Source organism: Pezoporus occidentalis, unplaced genomic scaffold (genome assembly GCF_034315485.1).
Source record: "Pezoporus occidentalis ecotype Australia unplaced genomic scaffold, CSIRO_AGI_Poc_V1 ctg317, whole genome shotgun sequence".
NCBI lineage: Eukaryota > Metazoa > Chordata > Aves > Psittaciformes > Psittacidae > Pezoporus > Pezoporus occidentalis.
This window is the reverse complement of record NW_026915126.1, coordinates 296322-315722: the sequence shown is the minus strand read 5'-3', so window position 1 is coordinate 315722 and position 19401 is coordinate 296322. Positions and strand designations below refer to the sequence as shown.

Below are 19401 nucleotides of genomic sequence, written 5' to 3'. Positions count from 1 at the left end.
TCTCCCCTTCAGGAGCCTTCTCTTCTCCAGGCTGAACCAGCCCAGCTCTCTCAGCCTGGCTCCAGAGCAGAGCTGCTCCAGCCCCTGCAGCATCTCCATGGTCTCCTCTGGACTCACTCCAGCAGCTCCATGTCCCTCTTGTGTTGGGGTCCCAGAGCTGACCTTTTGTGTCTCATCCCTGCTTGTCCTGCCCCATGTTGTTTGCTGCAGCTCCCTAACCCCCCTCTGTTCCCGTTCACTCCTACCCCCTGCCGTGGGGCCCATGCAGTTGGGTGACGCCAGCCCTGCCCTGTGCTGCCGCAGTGCATGTCCCCCTCGCCATACTCCCAGCGCTGCACGGTGCCATCTGACCGTTCTGTCCTCTTTCCCATTGCAGATGCAGGTGGCCCAGCAGGCGCAGCTCCAGCAGGAGACACAGCTCCTCCAGCAGAGCTTCCTGACGGAGAAGGATGCGCTGCTGCAGAAGGAGAAGTTCATCGAGGAGGAGAAATCGAAGCTTGAGAAACTCTTTAAAGACGAGGTGGACAAAGCCCAGAACCTGAAGGCGGAGCAGGAGCGGCAGCAAAAGGAGATGGAGCAGGAGAAGCAGCAGTTGAAAGCCATGCTGGACGAGGCCAAGAGGCATCAGAAGGAAGCAGAGGAGAATGTCCGGCACAAGCAGGAGGAGCTGCAGCAGCTGGAGCGGCAGCGGCAGCACCAGGAGAAGCTTCTGGAAGAGGAGAACCAGAAGCTGCGGGAGAGGCTGGAGCAGATGCAGGAGGAATACAAGGCAGCACTGGCACAGACTCGTGAGATCATGATCCAGACGGACGACCTGCCCGGAGAGGCCATGGTTGCTGTGGCTCAGCCACACGTCCAAGCCATGCCCAACGGCAGGGACGTGATGGACGGCCTCGCACACAATGGTGAGCCCGAGTTAGCCTTCGATGGCATCCGGCAGAAGGTGCCCGCAGGGAAGCTGGTGGACGCCGGCGTCCTGAGCCAGGAGAGCCTGGAGCAGCTGGTGAAGGGCACCGTGAGCGTTGGTGAGCTAGCGCAGAGGGACGAGGTCAGAAGGTACCTGCAGGGCCAGAGCAGCGTTGCCGGGTTGTTGATCAAGCCCACCAACGAGAAGATGAGCATCTATGAGGCCATGAAGCAGAAGCTGCTGAGCCCGGGCACGGCACTGGTGCTGCTGGAGGCTCAGGCTGCCTCCGGCTTCATCATCGACCCGGTACGGAACACGCGGCTCTCGGTGAGCGAGGCCGTGCGAGAGGGCATCATTGGGCCCGAGCTGCACAACAAGATGCTGGCAGCGGAGCGGGCGGTCACTGGCTACAAGGATCCCTACACTGGCGACCGCATCTCCCTCTTCCAGGCCATGCAGAAGGGGCTCATCGTCAAGGAGCACGGCATCCGCCTGCTCGAGGCCCAGATCGCCACCGGCGGCATCATCGACCCCGTGCACAGCCACCGCCTGCCCGTGGAAGCTGCCTACAAGCGCGGCTACTTCGATGAGGAGATGAACCGAACCCTCTCCGACCTCACCGATGACACCAGGGGCTTCTTCGACCCCAACACGCAGGAGAACCTCACCTACATGCAGCTCCTGGAGCGGTGTGTGACTGACCCTGACACGGGGCTGAGCCTCCTGCCCCTCACTGACCAGGCAGCCAAAGCCAGGGAGCTGGTCTACACTGACAAAGAAGCCAAAGACGTCTTCAAGAAGGCCACAGTGACAGCACCATTTGGCAAGTTCCAAGGGAAGACAGTGACCATCTGGGAGATCATCAACTCGGAATACTTCACTGAGGACCAAAGGCGGGATCTGATCCAGCAGTACCGGACTGGCAAGATCACGGTGGAGAAGATCATCAAGATCATCATCACAGTTGTGGAAGAAAGTGAGAAGAAGAGCCAGATGTGCTTTGAGGGCCTGCGGGCCCCCGTGCCTGCTGCGGAGCTGCTGGAAAGCAAAATCATCAACAAAGACCTCTACAATGAGCTGCAGAAGGGCAAGAAGTCAGTGAAGGACGTGGTGGAGATGGAGTCCGTACGGCAGTACCTGAAGGGCACCGACACCATTGCTGGGGTCCTGGTGGAGTCGACTGGGCAGAAGTTCACTTTCTATGATGCCCTGAAGAGGAACCTGCTGAAGCCGGAGGTCGCCCTGTCCCTTCTGGAGGCCCAGGCTGCCACTGGCTACATCATCGACCCCGTGAGGAACATGCTCTTCTCCGTGGATGAGGCAGTGAAGGCTGAGGTGGTGGGGCCGGAACTGCACGAGAAGCTGCTGTCGGCAGAGAAGGCGGTGACCGGCTACAAAGACCCCTACACAGGCCAGACGGTTTCCCTGTTCCAGGCGCTGAAGAAGGGCCTTATCCCCAGCGACACTGGCGTGCGTCTGCTGGATGTCCAGCTTGCCACCGGCGGCATCATTGACCCTGTCCACAGCCACCGGCTCCCGCTCGACGTTGCCTACAAACGCGGCTACTTCGACCCGGAGATGAACGAGGCGATGGCTGAGTTCCGCGATGACGCCAAGGCTTTCTATTGCCCCAACACCCAGGAACACCTCACCTACGCCCAGATGCAGAAGACCTGCCGCCGTGACAAGCAGACCGGCTTCTGCCTGCTGCCCCTCTCTGACCAAGCCATCCAGGCGCAGCAGGAGGAGGTCTACACTGACAGCCAGGCAAAAGAGTGCTTCAACAAGACGACTGTGGAGGTCCCGGTGGGCAGCATGAAGGGCCAGACCATGACCATCTGGGAGCTGATCCACTCCGAGTACTTCACAGAGGAGCACAGGCGGGAGCTCCTCCGGCAATACAAGACCGGCAAGGTCACCATTGAGAAGATCATCAAGATCGTCATCACCATCATTGAGGAGGCAGAGACCAAGAAGCAGGAGAAGCTGACATTCAGCGGGCTCCGGGCTCCTGTTCCGGCCAGTGAGCTGGTGGAGTCCCGCATCATCACCAAAGCCCAGTACGAGCAGCTGAAGGAGGGCAAGAAGTCGGTGAAGGACTTCTCTGATACGGAGGCAGTGAGAAGATTCTTGCATGGCAGCGACTGCATTGCTGGCGTTTACGTGGAGGCGACCAAGGAGAAGCTCAACATCTACGAGGCCATGAAGCGGAACCTGCTGCAGCCCGGTACCGCTGTGGTCCTCCTGGAGGCCCAGGCAGCCACCGGGTTCCTGATCGATGCCGTGAAGAACCGTAAACTCTATGTCAACGAAGCTGTCAAGGCTGGTGTGGTGGGGCCCGAGCTGCACGAGAAGCTGCTGTCTGCGGAGAAGGCTGTCACTGGCTACAAGGACCCTTATTCTGGCAACACCATCTCCCTCTTCCAGGCCATGCAGAAGGGGCTCATTGTCAAGGAGCACGGCATCCGCCTGCTCGAGGCCCAGATCGCCACCGGTGGCATCATCGACCCCGTGCACAGCCACCGCCTGCCCGTGGATGTGGCCTACAAGCGCGGGTACTTCGATGAGGAGATGAACCGAACCCTCTCCGACCCCACCGATGACACCAGGGGCTTCTTCGACCCCAACACGCAGGAGAACCTCACCTACACGCAGCTGAAGGAGAGGTGCATCGAGGATCCTGAGACCGGCCTCTACCTGCTGCCACTGCGGGAGCCCGAGAAGAAGCTGCCAGTGGTGGAGACCACGCAGGTCTACACTGAGGCAGAGACACGGAAGGTGTTTGAGGAGACGCAGGTGGACATCCCGGTGGGCAGCAGGGCGGGCTCCTCCATGTCACTGTGGGAGATCATGCACTCGGATCTGCTGCCTGAGGAGCAGCGGAAGCAGCTCATGGAGGAGTTCAAGTCAGGCCGTGTGTCCAAGGAGCGCATGATCATCATCATCATCGAGATCATCGAGAAGACCGAGATCATCCGGCAGCAGAATCTCACCTCCTATGACTATGTCCGGCGCCGCATCACGGCTGAGGAACTCTACGAGGCCAGGATCATCTCCCAAGACATCTACAATCTGCTCAAGCAGGGCTCCAAGACCTTCCGGGAGATCCTGGATGTGGAGACCATCTGGAAGTACCTCTATGGATCGGGCTGCGTGGCTGGTATCTACATCCCCTCCTCCAAGCAGAAGCTCAGCATCTACCAGGCACTGAAGAAGGGGCTGATCAACTCAGAAGTGGCCCGTTCCCTCCTGGAGGCCCAGGCTGCCACCGGCTTCATGATAGACCCCATGAAGAACGAGATGCTGACCGTCGACGAGGCCGTCAGGAAAGGTGTGGTGGGGCCCGAGATCCACGACCGGCTCCTGTCTGCCGAGAGGGCCGTGACTGGGTACAGAGACCCCTACAGCGAGCAGAAGATCTCCATCTTCCAGGCCATGAAGAAGGACCTCATTCCCAGTGAAGAGGCCCTCAAGCTCCTGGACGCCCAGATCGCCACCGGCGGCGTCATTGACCCGCACTTGGGCTTCCACCTGCCCCTGGAGGTGGCCTACCAGCGGGGTTTCATCAACAAGGACACGTACGACATGCTGTCCGAGCCCAGTGAGGTGCGAAGCTACGTGGACCCGTCCACGGAGGAGAAGCTGAGCTACACGCAGCTGCTGAAGCGGTGCCGCCGGGACGAGGGCAGCGGGCTCCTGCTGCTCCCACTCTGCGACGCACGGAAGCTCACCTTCCGCGGCCTGCGCAAGCAGATCACGGTGGAGGAGCTGGTGCGCTCGCAGGTGATGGATGAGGCCACTGCACAGCGCCTGCAGGAGGGACTCACCTCCATCGAGGAGGTCTCCAAGAACCTGAAGAAGTTCCTGGAGGGCACCAGCTGCATCGCTGGTGTCTTCGTGGACTCCACCAAGGAGCGGCTCTCTGTGTACCAGGCCATGAAGAAGGGCATCATCAGGCCCGGCACCGCGTTCGAGCTCCTGGAGGCACAAGCAGCCACGGGCTACGTCATCGACCCCATCAAGGGCCTGAAGCTGACGGTGGAGGAGGCCGTTCGCATGGGCATTGTGGGCCCTGAGTTCAAGGACAAGCTGCTCTCTGCCGAGAGGGCCGTCACCGGCTACCGGGACCCCTACTCCGGGAAGCTCATCTCCCTCTTCCAGGCCATGAAGAAGGGGCTGATCCTGAAGGACCATGGGATCCGGCTGCTGGAGGCCCAGATTGCCACTGGCGGCATCATTGACCCCGAGGAGAGCCACCGCCTGCCTGTGGAGATTGCCTACAAGAGGGGCCTCTTTGACGAGGAGATGAACGAGATCCTGCTGGACCCCAGTGATGACACCAAGGGCTTCTTTGACCCCAACACGGAGGAGAACCTCACCTACCTGCAGCTCATGGAGCGGTGCATCACTGACCCGGAGACTGGCCTCTGTCTCCTGCCCCTGAAGGAGAAGAAGCGAGAGAGGAAGACGTCCTCCAAGTCCTCCGTCCGCAAGCGCAGGGTGGTCATTGTTGACCCGGAGACGGGCAAGGAGATGTCTGTGTACGAGGCCTATCGCAAGGGCCTCATCGACCACCAGACGTACCTGGAGCTGTCAGAGCAGGAGTGTGAGTGGGAGGAGATCACCACCTCCTCCTCCGACGGCGTGGTGAAGTCCATGATCATCGACCGGCGCTCGGGGCGCCAGTACGACATCGATGACGCCATTGGCAAGGGCCTGATCGACCAGTCGGCGCTGGACCAGTACCGCGCAGGCACGCTCTCCATCACTGAGTTTGCGGACATGCTCTCAGGCAACATGAGCGGCTTCCGCTCACGCTCGTCCTCTGTGGGCTCCTCCTCTTCCTACAGTGTCAGCCCGGCACCAGTGAGGACGCAGATATCCATGTGGAGTGACCCAACCGAGGAGACGGGGCCGGTGGCCGGCATCCTGGACACAGACACCCTGGAGAAGGTGTCTATCACCGAGGCCATGCGCCGCAACCTCGTGGACAACATCACGGGGCAGCGGCTGCTGGAGGCTCAGGCCTGCACCGGTGGCATCATTGACCCCACCACCGGTGACAAGTGCACCGTGGCTGACGCCGTGACCAAGGGCCTGGTGGACAAGATCATGGTGGACCGCATCAACCTGGCGCAAAAGGCCTTCTACGGCTTCGAGGACCCGCGCACCAAGACGAAGATGTCGGCGGCGCAGGCGCTCAAGAAGGGCTGGCTCTACTACGAGGCCGGGCAGCGGTTCCTGGAGGTGCAGTACCTGACGGGCGGCCTCATCGAGCCGGACGTCGAGGGCCGTGTGTCCCTGGATGAGGCGCTGCAGAAAGGCACCATTGATGCGCGCACGGCCCAGAAGCTGCGCGACGTCAACACCTACTCCAAGTACCTCACCTGCCCCAAGACCAAGCTCAAGATCTCCTACAAGGACGCCATGGACCGCAGCATGGTGGAGGACGGCACCGGCCTGCGCCTCCTGGAGGCCTCCTCTCAATCCAGCAAAGGTTACTACAGCCCCTACAACGTCAGCAGCGCCGGCTCCACGTCCGGCTCCCGCTCAGGCTCCCGCACCGGCTCCCGCTCTGGCTCCCGGCGCGGCAGCTTTGACGCCACCGGCTCCGGCTTCTCCATGACCTTCTCTTCTTCCTCCTACTCCTCCTCGAGCTTCGGGCGCAGATACACGACGGGTCCCACGGAGGCAGTGGCTGCCTTCACCTCCGCCTTGGTCTGGAGCTGCGGGAGGGAGGCAAGCGTGGAGCGCGCCGGGATGCACCGGCTGCCGCTGCGCGTGGCCTGACCCGCCAGCCCCTGCGTGAGGAACCCGCTGCCTGCTCGCTCCGCATGTGGCAACGCTGCTGCTACTCCCTAGGACTGATCTCCTGTTACTGGTTGAATGTGGTGATGACCTGCCAAAGCCGGCCCTGGCTTAACCAAAACTAACCTGTGAAACCCAGCATAGCCCGGGGGTGTGTGTACTCAAAGAGAAATCACCCGGCCCGTCACCGCGCCCGCCCTGTGGCATGGCCTGGCAGGGCTGCAAACCAGGAAACTCAACATAACATAGGAAAACCAATAGGAAATCCAACAGGAAAACAGGAAAACCGTTCTGTCTTTTGGATCTAACCACTTAGAGACTCTTTTATAATTAACCCGCCGCTTCATCCCACTCCCCAAGGAGGAGACGACCCTTTTCCCGCGGACGTGCTGGCGGGAGGAGGAGGACACTGCCAGCACCGCGCACCTGACACTCCACACCAGCACCGGAGCTGCCGCTCTGCCCTAGCGCCCCGGCACGGCCCCAGCACCGCGGCACTGCTGCCTCCACCGTAAGTGTGGTGGCACTGGCCCGACCGCGCTCCAGCACGTCGTCCGCCAAGAGCTGCTGCCGCCTCCGCCAGCCCACGGCCACCGCGCCTTGCTCCGGCACTGCCTGGGGTCTGCCGTGAGCTACCGCCACCGCCTGCTGCTGCTTCCCATGTGTCTGGGGAGTGCTTCGTGCAAGGCCCCGTTCTTGATGCTAGTGCAGCTTTAATAAGTTAACAAGGAGTTAACGAGGAATTGAGAAGGAATTAACAAGGAATAATTATCAAGGAATGAGTGGGCGTCCGCCAGAGCCCGGTGCCGAGCTCGGCGCTGCCAAACCCAGGCTGGCTCCATGCGCGGTTCCTGCGCCGCGTCTCCCTCACCGCGGGGGTTCTCTGAGGGGTGTGGAGGCCACAGGACCCCACGAGCAGGGCGGGTTGATGGACACCAGCGCACTCCCATGTTGGGAATGCTGGGTTCCTCTGACCCTCGTGGTGGTTCCACTGGTGCCGGTGCCACGGTAACGCGCTCTCTCTCTGGCAGACGTCTCTCCCCAGCGCCAGCGAGGGCGTCGCGGCACCTCTGGGCGAGCTCCTCACCTGGGTCTCTGGTGTCGGCAGCTTGTGGACGGGTTCGAGGGGACATTGGGATGCGGCGGTGGCTCGGCCGCGCTCACCGGCACAGGTAACGCTGACCTCTCCGGTTGTTCCCTCTTTGGAGCTGGGGCTGCTGCTGGGTTGGTGCTGGGGCTTCAGCCGGTGCCGTGCTCCCTGTGTGCTGACACCAGGGTGTCCGGGGCTGTCGGTCTCCTCCGGGCATGGCTCGGTGTGGACTTTGCTGTGGTGCTGCTCGGCCACGGGTACTGCTTGGCGCAGGGCGGGCGCTGCTGGCGTGGGCTCAGGGCTCCATCCCATGATCCAGTCTCCATTGTCTCATCCCATCTTTCTGTTCGCTCTGTTGTAGTGTGGCTGGATGTTCATCCCAACTCCCCTCACCGCTGTCATGGAGCCCCCAGACCCCATCCCGGGGCCGCCGGCACCGCGCTGCAGGACACTGGGACATGCTCCCTCACCCTTTGCACTCAGCAGAGAGCGGGGCCGCTGCTGCCGGGGTGCCAGAGCCCCTCAGCCGGCCCCGGGGCACCCATGCAGTGCCCTGGCCCCCTGGCCCGGTGCTGCAACTCGCCGCGGGTTTCTGCAGCACTTCTCCTCCTTCCCGCCTGCTCCCATTTGCCACGTGTCCACCGCGTCTGTCGTTCCTCCGCATCCCTTGTTATTAATATGATGATGATGATGATTATTACTCTCATTCTCTGTTTTGCTTTCGCGTATCATGCCAGTGGCGGCGCCGCGCCCGGGCCCTGACATCCCGGTCCATTGGCACCTCCATTCTGGCGGGGCAGGAGCTGACCCCGTGGGGTCCTGGCACTGCCGTGTGGGGCAGCCACAGCAGCAGTGAAGGATGTTCCAACCAGCAGCACCTCCACGTGCTCTGTTCGACCCAATGCTGCCCTGGTGACACTGGTGTTGGTTGATGGCTCCCAGCTGCTCTTTGTGCTGTGGGCTGCAGTGGGTTGTGGTGCAGCACGATGGGGTTGGAGCAGTGTTGGATGTGATGCTAGATGGTGAGCTGGATGCGGGATTGGATGCGGTACTGGATGTGGGATTGGATGTGGGGCTGGATGCAGTGTTGGATGGGGTGTTGGATGCTAGGCTGGATGCAATGCTGGATGCAGGGCTGAATGCGGTGCTGGATGTGGTACTGGATGTGGGATTGGATGTGGGGCTGGATGTGGTTTTGGATGGCGTGTTGGATGCTGGGCTGGATGCATTGCTGGATGCGGGGCTGGAAGCAGTGCTGGATGCGGGGCTGGAAACGGTGCTGGATGAGGTACTGGATGTGGGATTGGATGTGGGGCTGGATGTGGTTTTGGATAGGAGTTTGGATGCTGGGCTGGATGCAGTGCTGGATGTGCAGCTGGATGCGATGCTGGATGTGGGGTTGGATGTGGTGTTTGATGCTAGAGGTCTCTGCAGAGAAGGTCTTGGGGGTGTTGGTTGATGAGAAACTGAACATGAGCCAGGTTCAGTGTGCGCTCACAGCCTGTAAACCAGCCGTGTCCTGGGCTGCATCAAAAGCAGTGTGACCAGCAGGTCCAAGGAGGTGATCCTGCCCCTCTGCTCTGCTCTCGTGAGACCTCACCTGGAGCATTGTGTGCAGTTCTGGTGTCCTCAACATAAAAAGGACATGGAACTGTTGGAACAAATCAAGAGGAGGCCACGAGGATGATCAGGGCACTGGAGCACCTCCCGTATGAAGACAGGCTGAGGAAGTTGGGGCTGTTCAGCCTGGAGAAGAGAAGGCTGCGTGGAGACCTCATAGCAGCCTTCCAGTATCTGAAGGGGGCCTATAGGGATGCTGGGGAGGGACTCTTCATTAGAGACTGTAGTGACAGGACAAGGGGTAACGGGTTAAAACTTAAACAGGGGAAGTTCAGGTTAGAAAACGTTCTTTACTGTGAGGGTGGTGGGACATTGGAACAGGTTGCCCAAGGAAGCTGTGAATGCTCCATCCCTGGCAGTGTTCAAGGCCAGGCTGGATTAAGTCTTGTGTGACATGGTCTGGTGCGAGGTGTCCCTGCCCCCCGCGGGTGGCTGGAACTAAGTAATCTTCAGGTCCTTTACAGTTCTAACTGGTTTATGATTCTATGGTTCTATGATGTGGGTTGGATGCGGTGCTGGATGTGGGGTTGGATATGGGGTGGGATGTGGTGCTGGATGCGGTGCTGGATGTGGTGCTGGATGTGGGGTTGGATATGGGGTGGGATGTGGTGCTGGATGTGGTGCTGGATGCGGTGCTGGATGTGGTGCTGGATGTGGGGTTGCATATGGGGTGGGATGTGGTGCTGGATGCGGTGCTGGATGTGGTGCTGGATGTGGGGTTGCATATGGGGTGGGATGTGGTGCTGGATGCGGTGCTGGATGCGGTGCTGGATGTGGGGTTAGACGTGGGGTTGGATGTGGTGCTGGATGCGGTGCTGGATGCGGGGTTGGATATGGGGTGGGATGCGGTGCTGGGTACGGTGCTGGATGTGGTGCTGGATGCGGGGTCGGATATGGGGTGGGATGTGGTGCTGGATGTGGTGCTGGATGTGGTGCTGGATGCGGTGCTGGATGCGGTGCTGGATGTGGTGCTGGATGTGGTGCTAGATATGGGGTGGGATGTGGTGCTGGATGTGGTGCTGGATGCGGTGCTGGATGCGGTGCTGGATGTGGTGCTGGATGTGGTGCTAGATATGGGGTGGGATGTGGTGCTGGATGTGGTGCTGGATGCGGTGCTGGATGTGGTGCTGGATGCGGTGCTGGATGCGGTGCTGGATGTGGTGCTGGATGTGGTGCTGGATACGGTGCTGGATGTGGGGTTGGACGTGGGGTTGGACGTGGGGTTGGACGTGGGGTTGGACGAGGGGTTGGATGTGGTGCTGGATGTGGTGCTGGATGTGGGGTTGGATATGGGGTGGGATGTGGTGCTGGATGTGGTGCTGGATGTGGTGCTGGATGCGGTGTTGGATGTGGTGCTGGATGCGGTGCTGGATGCGGGGTTGGACGTGGGGTTGGATGTGGGGTTGGATGTGGGGTTGGATGTGGTGCTGGATGTGGCGTTGGATGTGGTGCTGGATGTGGTGCTGGATGTGGTGCTGGATGTGGGGTTAGATGCAGAAGGTGTGCGGGGACTACGGTGCCTATGGGGGAGCTCAGGATGGGTCCCAGCAAGGACCGGTTCCTGCTCTGGGCTTCCCCAAACATTGAGCCCCCTGAAACCACCTCTCTCAGACCTCCTGGTACCACCAGGACCTACCGGTGCCCATGGGTGCCGCCCGTGGCCCAGCCCCACAGCGTGGCTGGAAACCCCACAGCTCCCCACGGCGTCTGTGGGTGCAGCTCCTGTCCCCGCTGAGAGCTCCTGGACGAGCCCCATGTGCCCCTCAGCCCTGAGCCCCCACTGGCCCTTGTGTCCCTTGTCTGTGCACCTTCCCCAGCCATCCTGTGCCACCACACATCACCCCCTGCTCCCCTGGGACACCCGACCCCAAAGCACCTTCCATAGACAGCAGCGTCCAGCTCAGGGCAACAGCACCAGAGGGACCTGGAGCTGCTGCGAGGGCTGGAGCAGCTCTGCCCTGGAGCCAGGCTGGGAGAGCTGGGCTGGGGCAGCCTGGGGAAGAGAAGGCTCCTGAAGGGGAGAGCTGAGAGCAGCTCCAGTGCCTGAAGGGGCTGCAGGGAACCTGGAGAGGGGTTGGGACAAGGGATGTAGGGACAGGACAAGGCGAATGGCTTGAACCTGCCCGAGGGGAGACTGAGCTGAGCTCTGAGGCAGAAGCTCTTCCCTGGGAGGGTGCTGAGGCGCTGGCACAGGGTGCCCAGAGAAGCTGTGGCTGCCCCATCCCTGGCAGTGTTCAAGGCCAGGTTGGACACAGGGGCTTGGAGCACCCTGCACCAATGGAAGGGGTCCCTGCCTGTGGCAGGGGTTCGAGCTGGAGGAGCTTTAAGTTCTTCCAACACAAATCAGGCTGGGATTCCATGCACTGTGTAGGGGTGACAGCCCCATCCCATCCCCTGGTGGGGACCCTGTGTCCGTGGGGCAAGACGTGGCTCCTGCAGATCCATGCTCTTCCCAGCTCTGCTCCATCTCAGGGCCAGGGCCCCAAGACCCTGCAACACCCGGCCAAAGGCTGTGCTGCTGCAGCTCCACACCAGTGTCTGCACCATCAAGCCAGAGTCAGCTGTGCCGGTGAATCCATCCATGTACCCCCTGCAGCCAGACCCCTGTGGCTGCTCCATCGCTGGCACTGGCTGCCTGCACTGGCTGCAGGTACTGGCAGGAGGTGCATGCAGCGCTGTGGGACACAGCCCGTGGCTCTGGCAGCAGCTGAGGGGCACCAGCCCCAGGTGTGCGGGTGCAGGGTATGGGGTGCAGGGTGTGAGGTGGAGGGTGTGGGGTGCGGGTCCTCCCATCCTTGCTCAGGTCTTGTGCTCAGCATCCTCACCGCCACCCCCACCATCACCATCATCAGCTCCATGGCACCACCTCAGCCCATGTTCATGCTTCACCTCCAGCTCCCCGGGCCCTCCTGGCAGCGCCCACGCGCCCGTGCCCGCTCCTCACTGCGCCCCGGCTGCACCACCCAGGGCTCTGCTCGCTCCCGAGCACCGGGCACCCTTCATCCTCCTCTTGTTCCTCCTCCCTGGGCATGCACCTGCAGCCCCTGGTGCTGGACGAGCTCCTCGCTGCAGGCTGCAGCCGGTCCCAGCCCTGCTGCTCGCTGCAGCACCTGCAGCATCTGCTCCGGGCTCCTGCAGCCTCTCCAGGGCTCCGGGCACCCCCGGTGAGCGGCTGCACTGCACAGCGCTGCGGTAACACACCGGGTGCAGGGCACGGTGGCAGGTCCGTGGCATGGGCCCAGCACCCCCACGTGTCCCCACGTGTCCCCTGCTCTCCCTGCAGCCCCACGGCACTGCTGAGGCCACCGGTGCCAGCGGACCCCCTGGAGCCAGCTTTGAGGGGTCATCACTGGATGGGGAGCCCATGGCAAGGTACGGCATGGCCGCGACGCTGCAGCAGGGCCTGCGTGTGCATGGGGGCACTGCGGTGACCGGGATCCTGCAGCAGGAGTGGGACACGGTGGGGAACATCCATGGGGTGAGCAAGGCTGCGTGGGAGCAGCCCCACAGCCCTGTCACAGCCTCATAACAGTCCCACAGCCACACTGCAGCCCCATAGCCCCCCGTGTTACCATTGTCACAGTGTCCCTGCTGTCCCTGCAGCACACGGCTGGAGGTGCAGCACCGGCTGCAGGCCCTGCGGCATTGGCTGGATGCAGTGGAGCGGCAGCTGCCAGCGCTGCAGGTAAAAGGGAATGACCCAACCATGGTGCCAGAGGGGCAAGGGGGGAGACACTGACAAGGACAACTGGGGACATGTCAGCACTGCACCGGTGCGGCTGGTGACATGGTCCTGCTCCTGCTGGTGACATGGGCCTGCTGGTGACATGGGTCCTGCTGTGCTGGTGACACAGGTCCTGGCACTGCTGGTGTCATGATCCTGCTCCTGCTGGTGACATGGGTCCTGCTGTGCTGGTGACACAGGTCCTGGTACCACTGGTGACACGGGTCCTGCTGTGCTGGTGACACAGGTCCTGGCACTGCTGGTGTCATGGGTCCTGGTATCGCTGGTGACATGGGTCCTGCTGTGCTGGTGACACAGGTCCTGGCACTGCTGGTGTCATGGGTCCTGGTACTGCTGGTGGCACGGGTCCTGCTGTGCTGGTGACACAGGTCCTGGTACCACTGGTGACACAGGTCCTGGTACCACTGGTGACATGGGTCCTGGTACCACTGGTGACATGGGTCCTGCTCCCAGCCCACCAGCACCATCAGCCTTGTGGGCTTGGAGCCTTTGGTCCCTGTGGCCATGCCACTGCCAGTGGCATCGCGTCCTCGGAGCCCTGTGGGCGCTGGGGACACTTTTGGTACCAAGAACAGCTGCGTGCTGCAGCTCCGCAGACCAGGCAGTGTGTGCGGCACTGGGTCCCCTTCTCATGGGGGCTGTGCAGTGGGCAAGGTGCATGCAGCCATGTCCCCTGCCCGTGCAAGGCGTCTGCAGCTGTGCATTGACAATGTGCAGCCATGTGCAGGGGTACATCCATGCACAGGATGTGTGTAGCCATGCTCAAGGGTACACCTGTGCACTGGATGTGTGCAGCCATGCAGGGTGTGCAGCCATGCACAGGGATACATCTCTGTACAGGATGTGTGCGGCCATGCAGGGTGTGCGGCCATGCACAAGGGTACATCCTTACACAGGATCATGCAGCCATGCATGGGGGTACATCCCCGTACAGGATGTGTGTGGCCATGCAGGATGTGCAGCCATGCACAGGGGTACATCCTTACACAGGATCATGCAGCCATGCATCGGGGTACATCCCTGTACAGGATGTGTGCGGCCATGCAGGATGTGCGGCCATGCACAAGGGTACATCCTTACACAGGATCATGCAGCCATGCATGGGGGTACATCCCTGTACAGGATGTGTGTGGCCATGCAGGATGTGCAGCCATGCACGAGGGTACATCCTTACACAGGATCATGCAGCCATGCATCGGGGTATATCCATGCACAGGGTATGTGCAGCCATGCAGGGTGTGCAGCCCCGTTCCGCTGTGTCCCCCTGTGCCCGCAGCCGGGCGCTGTCACCTCCCTGACGCAGCTGTGGGGTCAGGTGCAGAGGGCAGATGCTGCAGGAGCACCGGGAGCAGCTTGTTCCCTGTGGCAGTGGCTCCAGCACCAGTGCAGCCAAAGCCTCTGCACCCGGGGGTCCTGTGGGAGCCACACCCACCGGTGCAGCAGCTCCTGTACCACTGCCTGCAGCATGTGCATGGTGCATGGTACATAGTACATGGTGCATGATGCAGGGTGCAGCGTGCAGGGTACATGGTGCATGGTGCACGGTGTATGGTGCAGGGTATGTGGTACATTGTGCAGGGTATGTGGTACATGGTGCAGGGTGCAGCTGGAACCTGCTGCTGCAGCAGGGGGGCTCACGCCATGTGCAGTGCTGCAACAGCAGCAACAGCAGCAGCGTCCTCCTGGCACCTGCGTGGCTGTGGGTCCGTGGAGCTGTGCTGTGTTGGGGCTGTGCTGTGATGGTGGGGCTGTGGGGCTGTGATGGGGCTGTGCTGTGGTGGGGCTGTGATGGGGCTGCGGGGCTGTGCTGGGGCTGTGCTGGGGCTGTGGGGCTGTGCTGGGGCTGTGGGGCTGTGATGGGGCTGTGATGGGGCTGTGCTGGGGCTGTGGGGCTGTGATGGGGCTGTGGGGCTGTGCTGTGGTGGGGCTGTGGGGCTGTGATGGAGCTGTGATGGGGCTGTGCTGCGGTGGGGCTGTGATGGGGCTGTGGGGCTGTGCTGTGATGGGGCTGTGCCGTGCTGGGGCTGTGGGGCTGTGCTGGAGCTGTGCTGGGGCTGTGCTGCGGTGGGGCCGTGTCCCTCTTGGTCTCTGCTGCTGCGGGTCCGCGCCGCCGCTCTGGGTCCCCGTGGGGCTCTGCCGCTCGGGGGGGGGGGGGGGGGCCACACGACGCGACCGGGGCGGGGGCGGGGCGGGGGGCGGGGGCGGGGCCGGGTGGGGGCGGGGCGGCGGCGCTGGCGCGAGCCCCGGGGGTTTCCCCGGTAACGGCTCCGGCTCGCGCCGGGGGGGGAGGGGCGGGGGTCAGCGGGGGCAGCGCCGGTACCGGAGCGTCCCGCCGGGCCCCGCCCCCCCAGCGCGCACGAACAAAGGCGGGACTCGCCCCGCCCCCCCCCCCCCCGGTACCGGCGCCCCCCGAAGCCCCCCCGGAGCCCCGGGCCCGGCTCCGCCGCGGTGAGTGCGGGGGGGGGGGGGGCGGGGGTCGGGGCGAGGGGGGGCGGGGGGCGCGCTCCGTGCGTGGCGCTGCCCGGCCCCGGGGCTCGCGCGGGTGCGAGGCTGCGGGGCGTGAACACGTGGGAGGGCGCGCGGGGCGGGTGGGGGTGGGGGTGCCCCTCCCTGCTCCCTACCTGATGGATGGGTGCTCCCAGCCCCATCCCCGCACCCCGCGTCCCCTCACCCGTCCCCGCATCCCCTCACCCGTCCCCGCATCCCCTCACCCATCCCCGCATCCCCTCACCCATCCCCACATCCCCTCACCCGTCCCCGCGTCCCCTCATCCATCCCCGCATCCCCTCACCCATCCCCACATCCCCTCACCCGTCCCCGCGTCCCCTCACCCGTCCCCGCGTCCCCTCACCCGTCCCCGCGTCCCCTCACCCATCCCCGCGTCCCCTCATCCATCCCTGCATCCCCTCACCCATCCCCGCATCCCCTCACCCATCCCCGCATCCCCTCACCCATCCCCGCGTCCCCTCACCCATCCCCGCATCCCCTCACCCATCCCCGCATCCCCTCACCCATCCCTGCATCCCCTCACCCATCCCTGCATCCCCTCACCCGTCCCCGCGTCCCCTCACCCATCCCCGCGTCCCCTCACCCATCCCCGTGTCCCCTCACCCATCCCCACGTCCCCTCACCCATCCCCGCGTCCCCTCACCCATCCCCGTGTCCCCTCACCCATCCCCACGTCCCCTCACCCATCCCCACGTCCCCTCACCCGTCCCCGCATCCCCTCACCCGTCCCCGCATCCCCTCACCCATCCCTACATCCCCTCACCCATCCCCGCATCCCCTCATCCATCCCTACATCCCCTCATGCGTCCCTACATCCCCTCATGCATTCCTACATCCTCTCATCCATCCCTACCTCCCCTCATCCATCCCTACCTCCCCTCACCCATCCCTACATCCCCTCATCCATCCCTGCATCCCCTCATCCATCCCTACATCCCCTCATCCATCCCTACCTCCCCTCACCCATCCCTACATCCTCTCATCCATCCCTGCATCCCCTCATCCATCCCTACCTCCCCTCACCCATCCCTACATCCCCTCATCCATCCCTGCATCCCCTCATCCATCCCTACATCCTCTCTTCCATCCCTGCATCCCCTCATCCATCCCTGCATCCCCTCATCCATCCCTACATCCCTCATCCATCCCTACATCCTCTCATGCATCCCTACATCTGCCCACTCCTCCATTCCCGCACCCAGCCCCACATCCTCAGCCCCACACCCCTCCATGGGCCCCACAGCAGCAGGTGGCTCCTTTCTCCGGCTCCACTATAATCCATCAGCACAAAGCAGCACCAACCAGGAGCCTGAGCCCAGTGCTGGTGCAGCCGGTGGCACCGCGTGCACTGAGTGGTCCTGATGCCAGGAGGCCCTGGCTCAGTGCAGGTGACCCCTGGGCAGCACCAGGGCGCAGGGCACTGCGGTGGCTCTGGTAACGTTCGTTCTCGTGGCTCGTTGCAGGCTGGAGCTGGTGCCGGTGCTGGTGCCATGGGGAACTCAGTGACCCGGCCCGGCTGCCTGGGCCAGAGGCGCCGGCGCTCAGCAGAGGCACAGCTCCGGGACGCGGTGCCGGACACGGTGCAGAATGGCTGGAGTGTGGCACCCGGTGCCACCGGGAGCCTGAAGCACAGCCCAGTGCTGGTGCAGAATGGCAGCACTGCGTGTGTCCTGGTGCCAGGTGCAGCCTGGACACCCCCCACGCACCGTGGCACATGGGGCTGGGCCCCTGGCACCCGGCGTGAAGTGACGGAGGTGACAGAGGTGACCGAGACCATCGTCACCGAGATCGTGGAGGTGACGCAGTACCCGGGCGCCGAGGCCCCGCTCACCGGCACTGGCACCACGCCGGCGGAACGCCGGGGGGACAGAGATGCCACAGAGGTGACCGTGGGCAGGGACTGTCGCCACCGCCAGCACCACGCTGGGAGCCTCGGCCCTTGGCTCACATGGGGCAGTGTGCTTCTGGCTTCTGGCTGCAGTGCGGGGACCTGCTGGTGCTGCAGGATGGGTCCAGCCCCGGTGCTGGCAGCGCCTGCCCTTCATCTGCTGAGGAGGAGCATGGGTGCGCAGGGGCTGAGGGCTCAGCCTCATGTCCCCCACAGGTGGTGCCAGAGGAGGCTGCGTTGGCGGCACTGGTGTTGGTGGATCGGGCTCAGGACACGCCAGAGGCGCTGCTGGCCTGGGTGGCTGACATGGAGGAGCTGGTGGGCAACCAGAGGCCACCATCAGCCGAGGCAAAGGTGGTGAAGGCGCAGCTGGAGGAGCAGAAGGTGCGGAGGTGCAACGGCTGCAGTGCTGCCGGTGCTGTGCCATGGCACTGTGTTGTGGTGCAGGGGGTGTGTGTGGCTGCGGTTGCAGCGCCGTGTCCTGCTGTGTTGCAGCTGCTGCAGCGGCTGCTGGAGGAGCGGCGGCCGCGCGTGGAGCTGGTGCTGCAGGATGGATCCGGGGCCCTGGTGCGTGACACCGGCACCGGCACCCTCGGCGAGAGGTGGGAGTGGCTGGTGCAGGAGGCAGGAGCCAGGTGGGTCCGGCTGGGCTGCGAGGGAGGACCCGGCCCATTGGGGCCGCGGTGGCACCGTCCCCAGCCCTGGCTAACACGGGTCCTACCAGGTCAGGCCGCCTGGAGCAGATCTTGCCGGCAGCGCTGCGCTTCCAGGAGGCCGCCGATTCCTTCCAGGAGTGGCTGGGAGCCGCGGAGCGGAGGCTGGCGCAGCTCTGGCGCGCCGATGGCTGTGGCGACATGCAGGACGCCCATCGGCAAAGCCAGGTTGGGGCAGGCGGGTGGGGCAGGAGGGTGCAGCACCCATGGGTGCTGCATGGTGTGTGCTGGGGCCGGTGCCAGCTGAGGTGACCACATCATGTCACAGGAGCTGTGCCAGGAGGTCGGTGCACGGCTGGGGGAGCTGGACAGTGCTTTGGCAAGTGGGCAGCAGGTCCTGACTATGGTCACAGGTGAGCGGGGACGGGCACTGGGCGCTGCTGGGGCTCTGTTGGCAGTGCAGCACAAGCTGCGGGATGGAGCCAGGGACAGGGCTGCGCCAGTGCTGACAGCGGCTGTGGTGGTGCTGCAGGGGAGGAGGTGCAGGTGGTGCAGGAGAAACTGGAGTCGCTGCGGACGCGGTACCTCATCGTGTGCCGGAGCAGCGCCGATGCCTCGCAGCGACTGGGGCAGACGCTGGAGGCCTCAGCCCGCCTGGACATGGTGCAAGATGACCTGGTGCTGTGGCTGAGCCGCATGGAGCAGGAACCGGCCTGCAGTGATGGCACTGACCAAGGAGAGCAGGTGCCAGATGTGCTGGGGGCTCTGTGCCACAGTGGGGAGGGTGGTCACAGCGGTGGCAGTGTGACTGATGGTGGTGATGGTGTCCCTGTGCCAAAGCTGGAGCAGCTCCTGGAGGCGCAGCTGGGCTGCACAACCGCACTCGCTGCGCTCATGGAGCAGCCGGTGCCGGTGCCGCTGGATGCTGCGGTGCTGCGTGCGCAGCTTGATGAGCAGAAGGTGGGTCTGTGGCCAAGCACTGCCTGGAGCCCCTGCATGTGGCCCTAGCACCAATACAACCGCTGCGTGTCCTGCAGCTGCTGTCAGCTGAGGTCCTGCACCGCCGTGCGCTGGTGGAGCGGCTGCTACGTGTCACCGACCCGCTGCTGCACTGCATCCCCGACCCGCTGCGGCAGCGCCTGCAGGTGAGCAGTGCCAGGGGTGCCAGGGAGGATGTGGTGA

General features: G+C 63.5%; 1 protein-coding gene across 1 annotated transcript in view; it reads left to right on the top strand.

Annotated features, from left to right (window-relative positions):
- Positions 1-19401, top strand: part of PLEC (plectin) — a 62751-nt gene that overhangs the window by 28900 nt on the left and 14450 nt on the right. Inside the window, exons 32-49 of the mRNA XM_062628472.1 lie at positions 377-6694; positions 7184-7342; positions 7747-7887; positions 8543-8689; positions 8773-9229; positions 10209-10911; positions 11898-12075; positions 12709-12917; positions 13029-13110; positions 14447-14480; positions 17047-17561; positions 17783-17950; positions 18062-18201; positions 18291-18447; positions 18548-18632; positions 18752-18963; positions 19060-19179; positions 19257-19364. Of these exons, the coding sequence (XP_062484456.1) occupies positions 377-6694; positions 7184-7342; positions 7747-7887; positions 8543-8689; positions 8773-9229; positions 10209-10911; positions 11898-12075; positions 12709-12917; positions 13029-13110; positions 14447-14480; positions 17047-17561; positions 17783-17950; positions 18062-18201; positions 18291-18447; positions 18548-18632; positions 18752-18963; positions 19060-19179; positions 19257-19364 (9933 nt within the window). The remainder of the gene's footprint in view (positions 1-376; positions 6695-7183; positions 7343-7746; positions 7888-8542; positions 8690-8772; positions 9230-10208; positions 10912-11897; positions 12076-12708; positions 12918-13028; positions 13111-14446; positions 14481-17046; positions 17562-17782; positions 17951-18061; positions 18202-18290; positions 18448-18547; positions 18633-18751; positions 18964-19059; positions 19180-19256; positions 19365-19401) is intronic.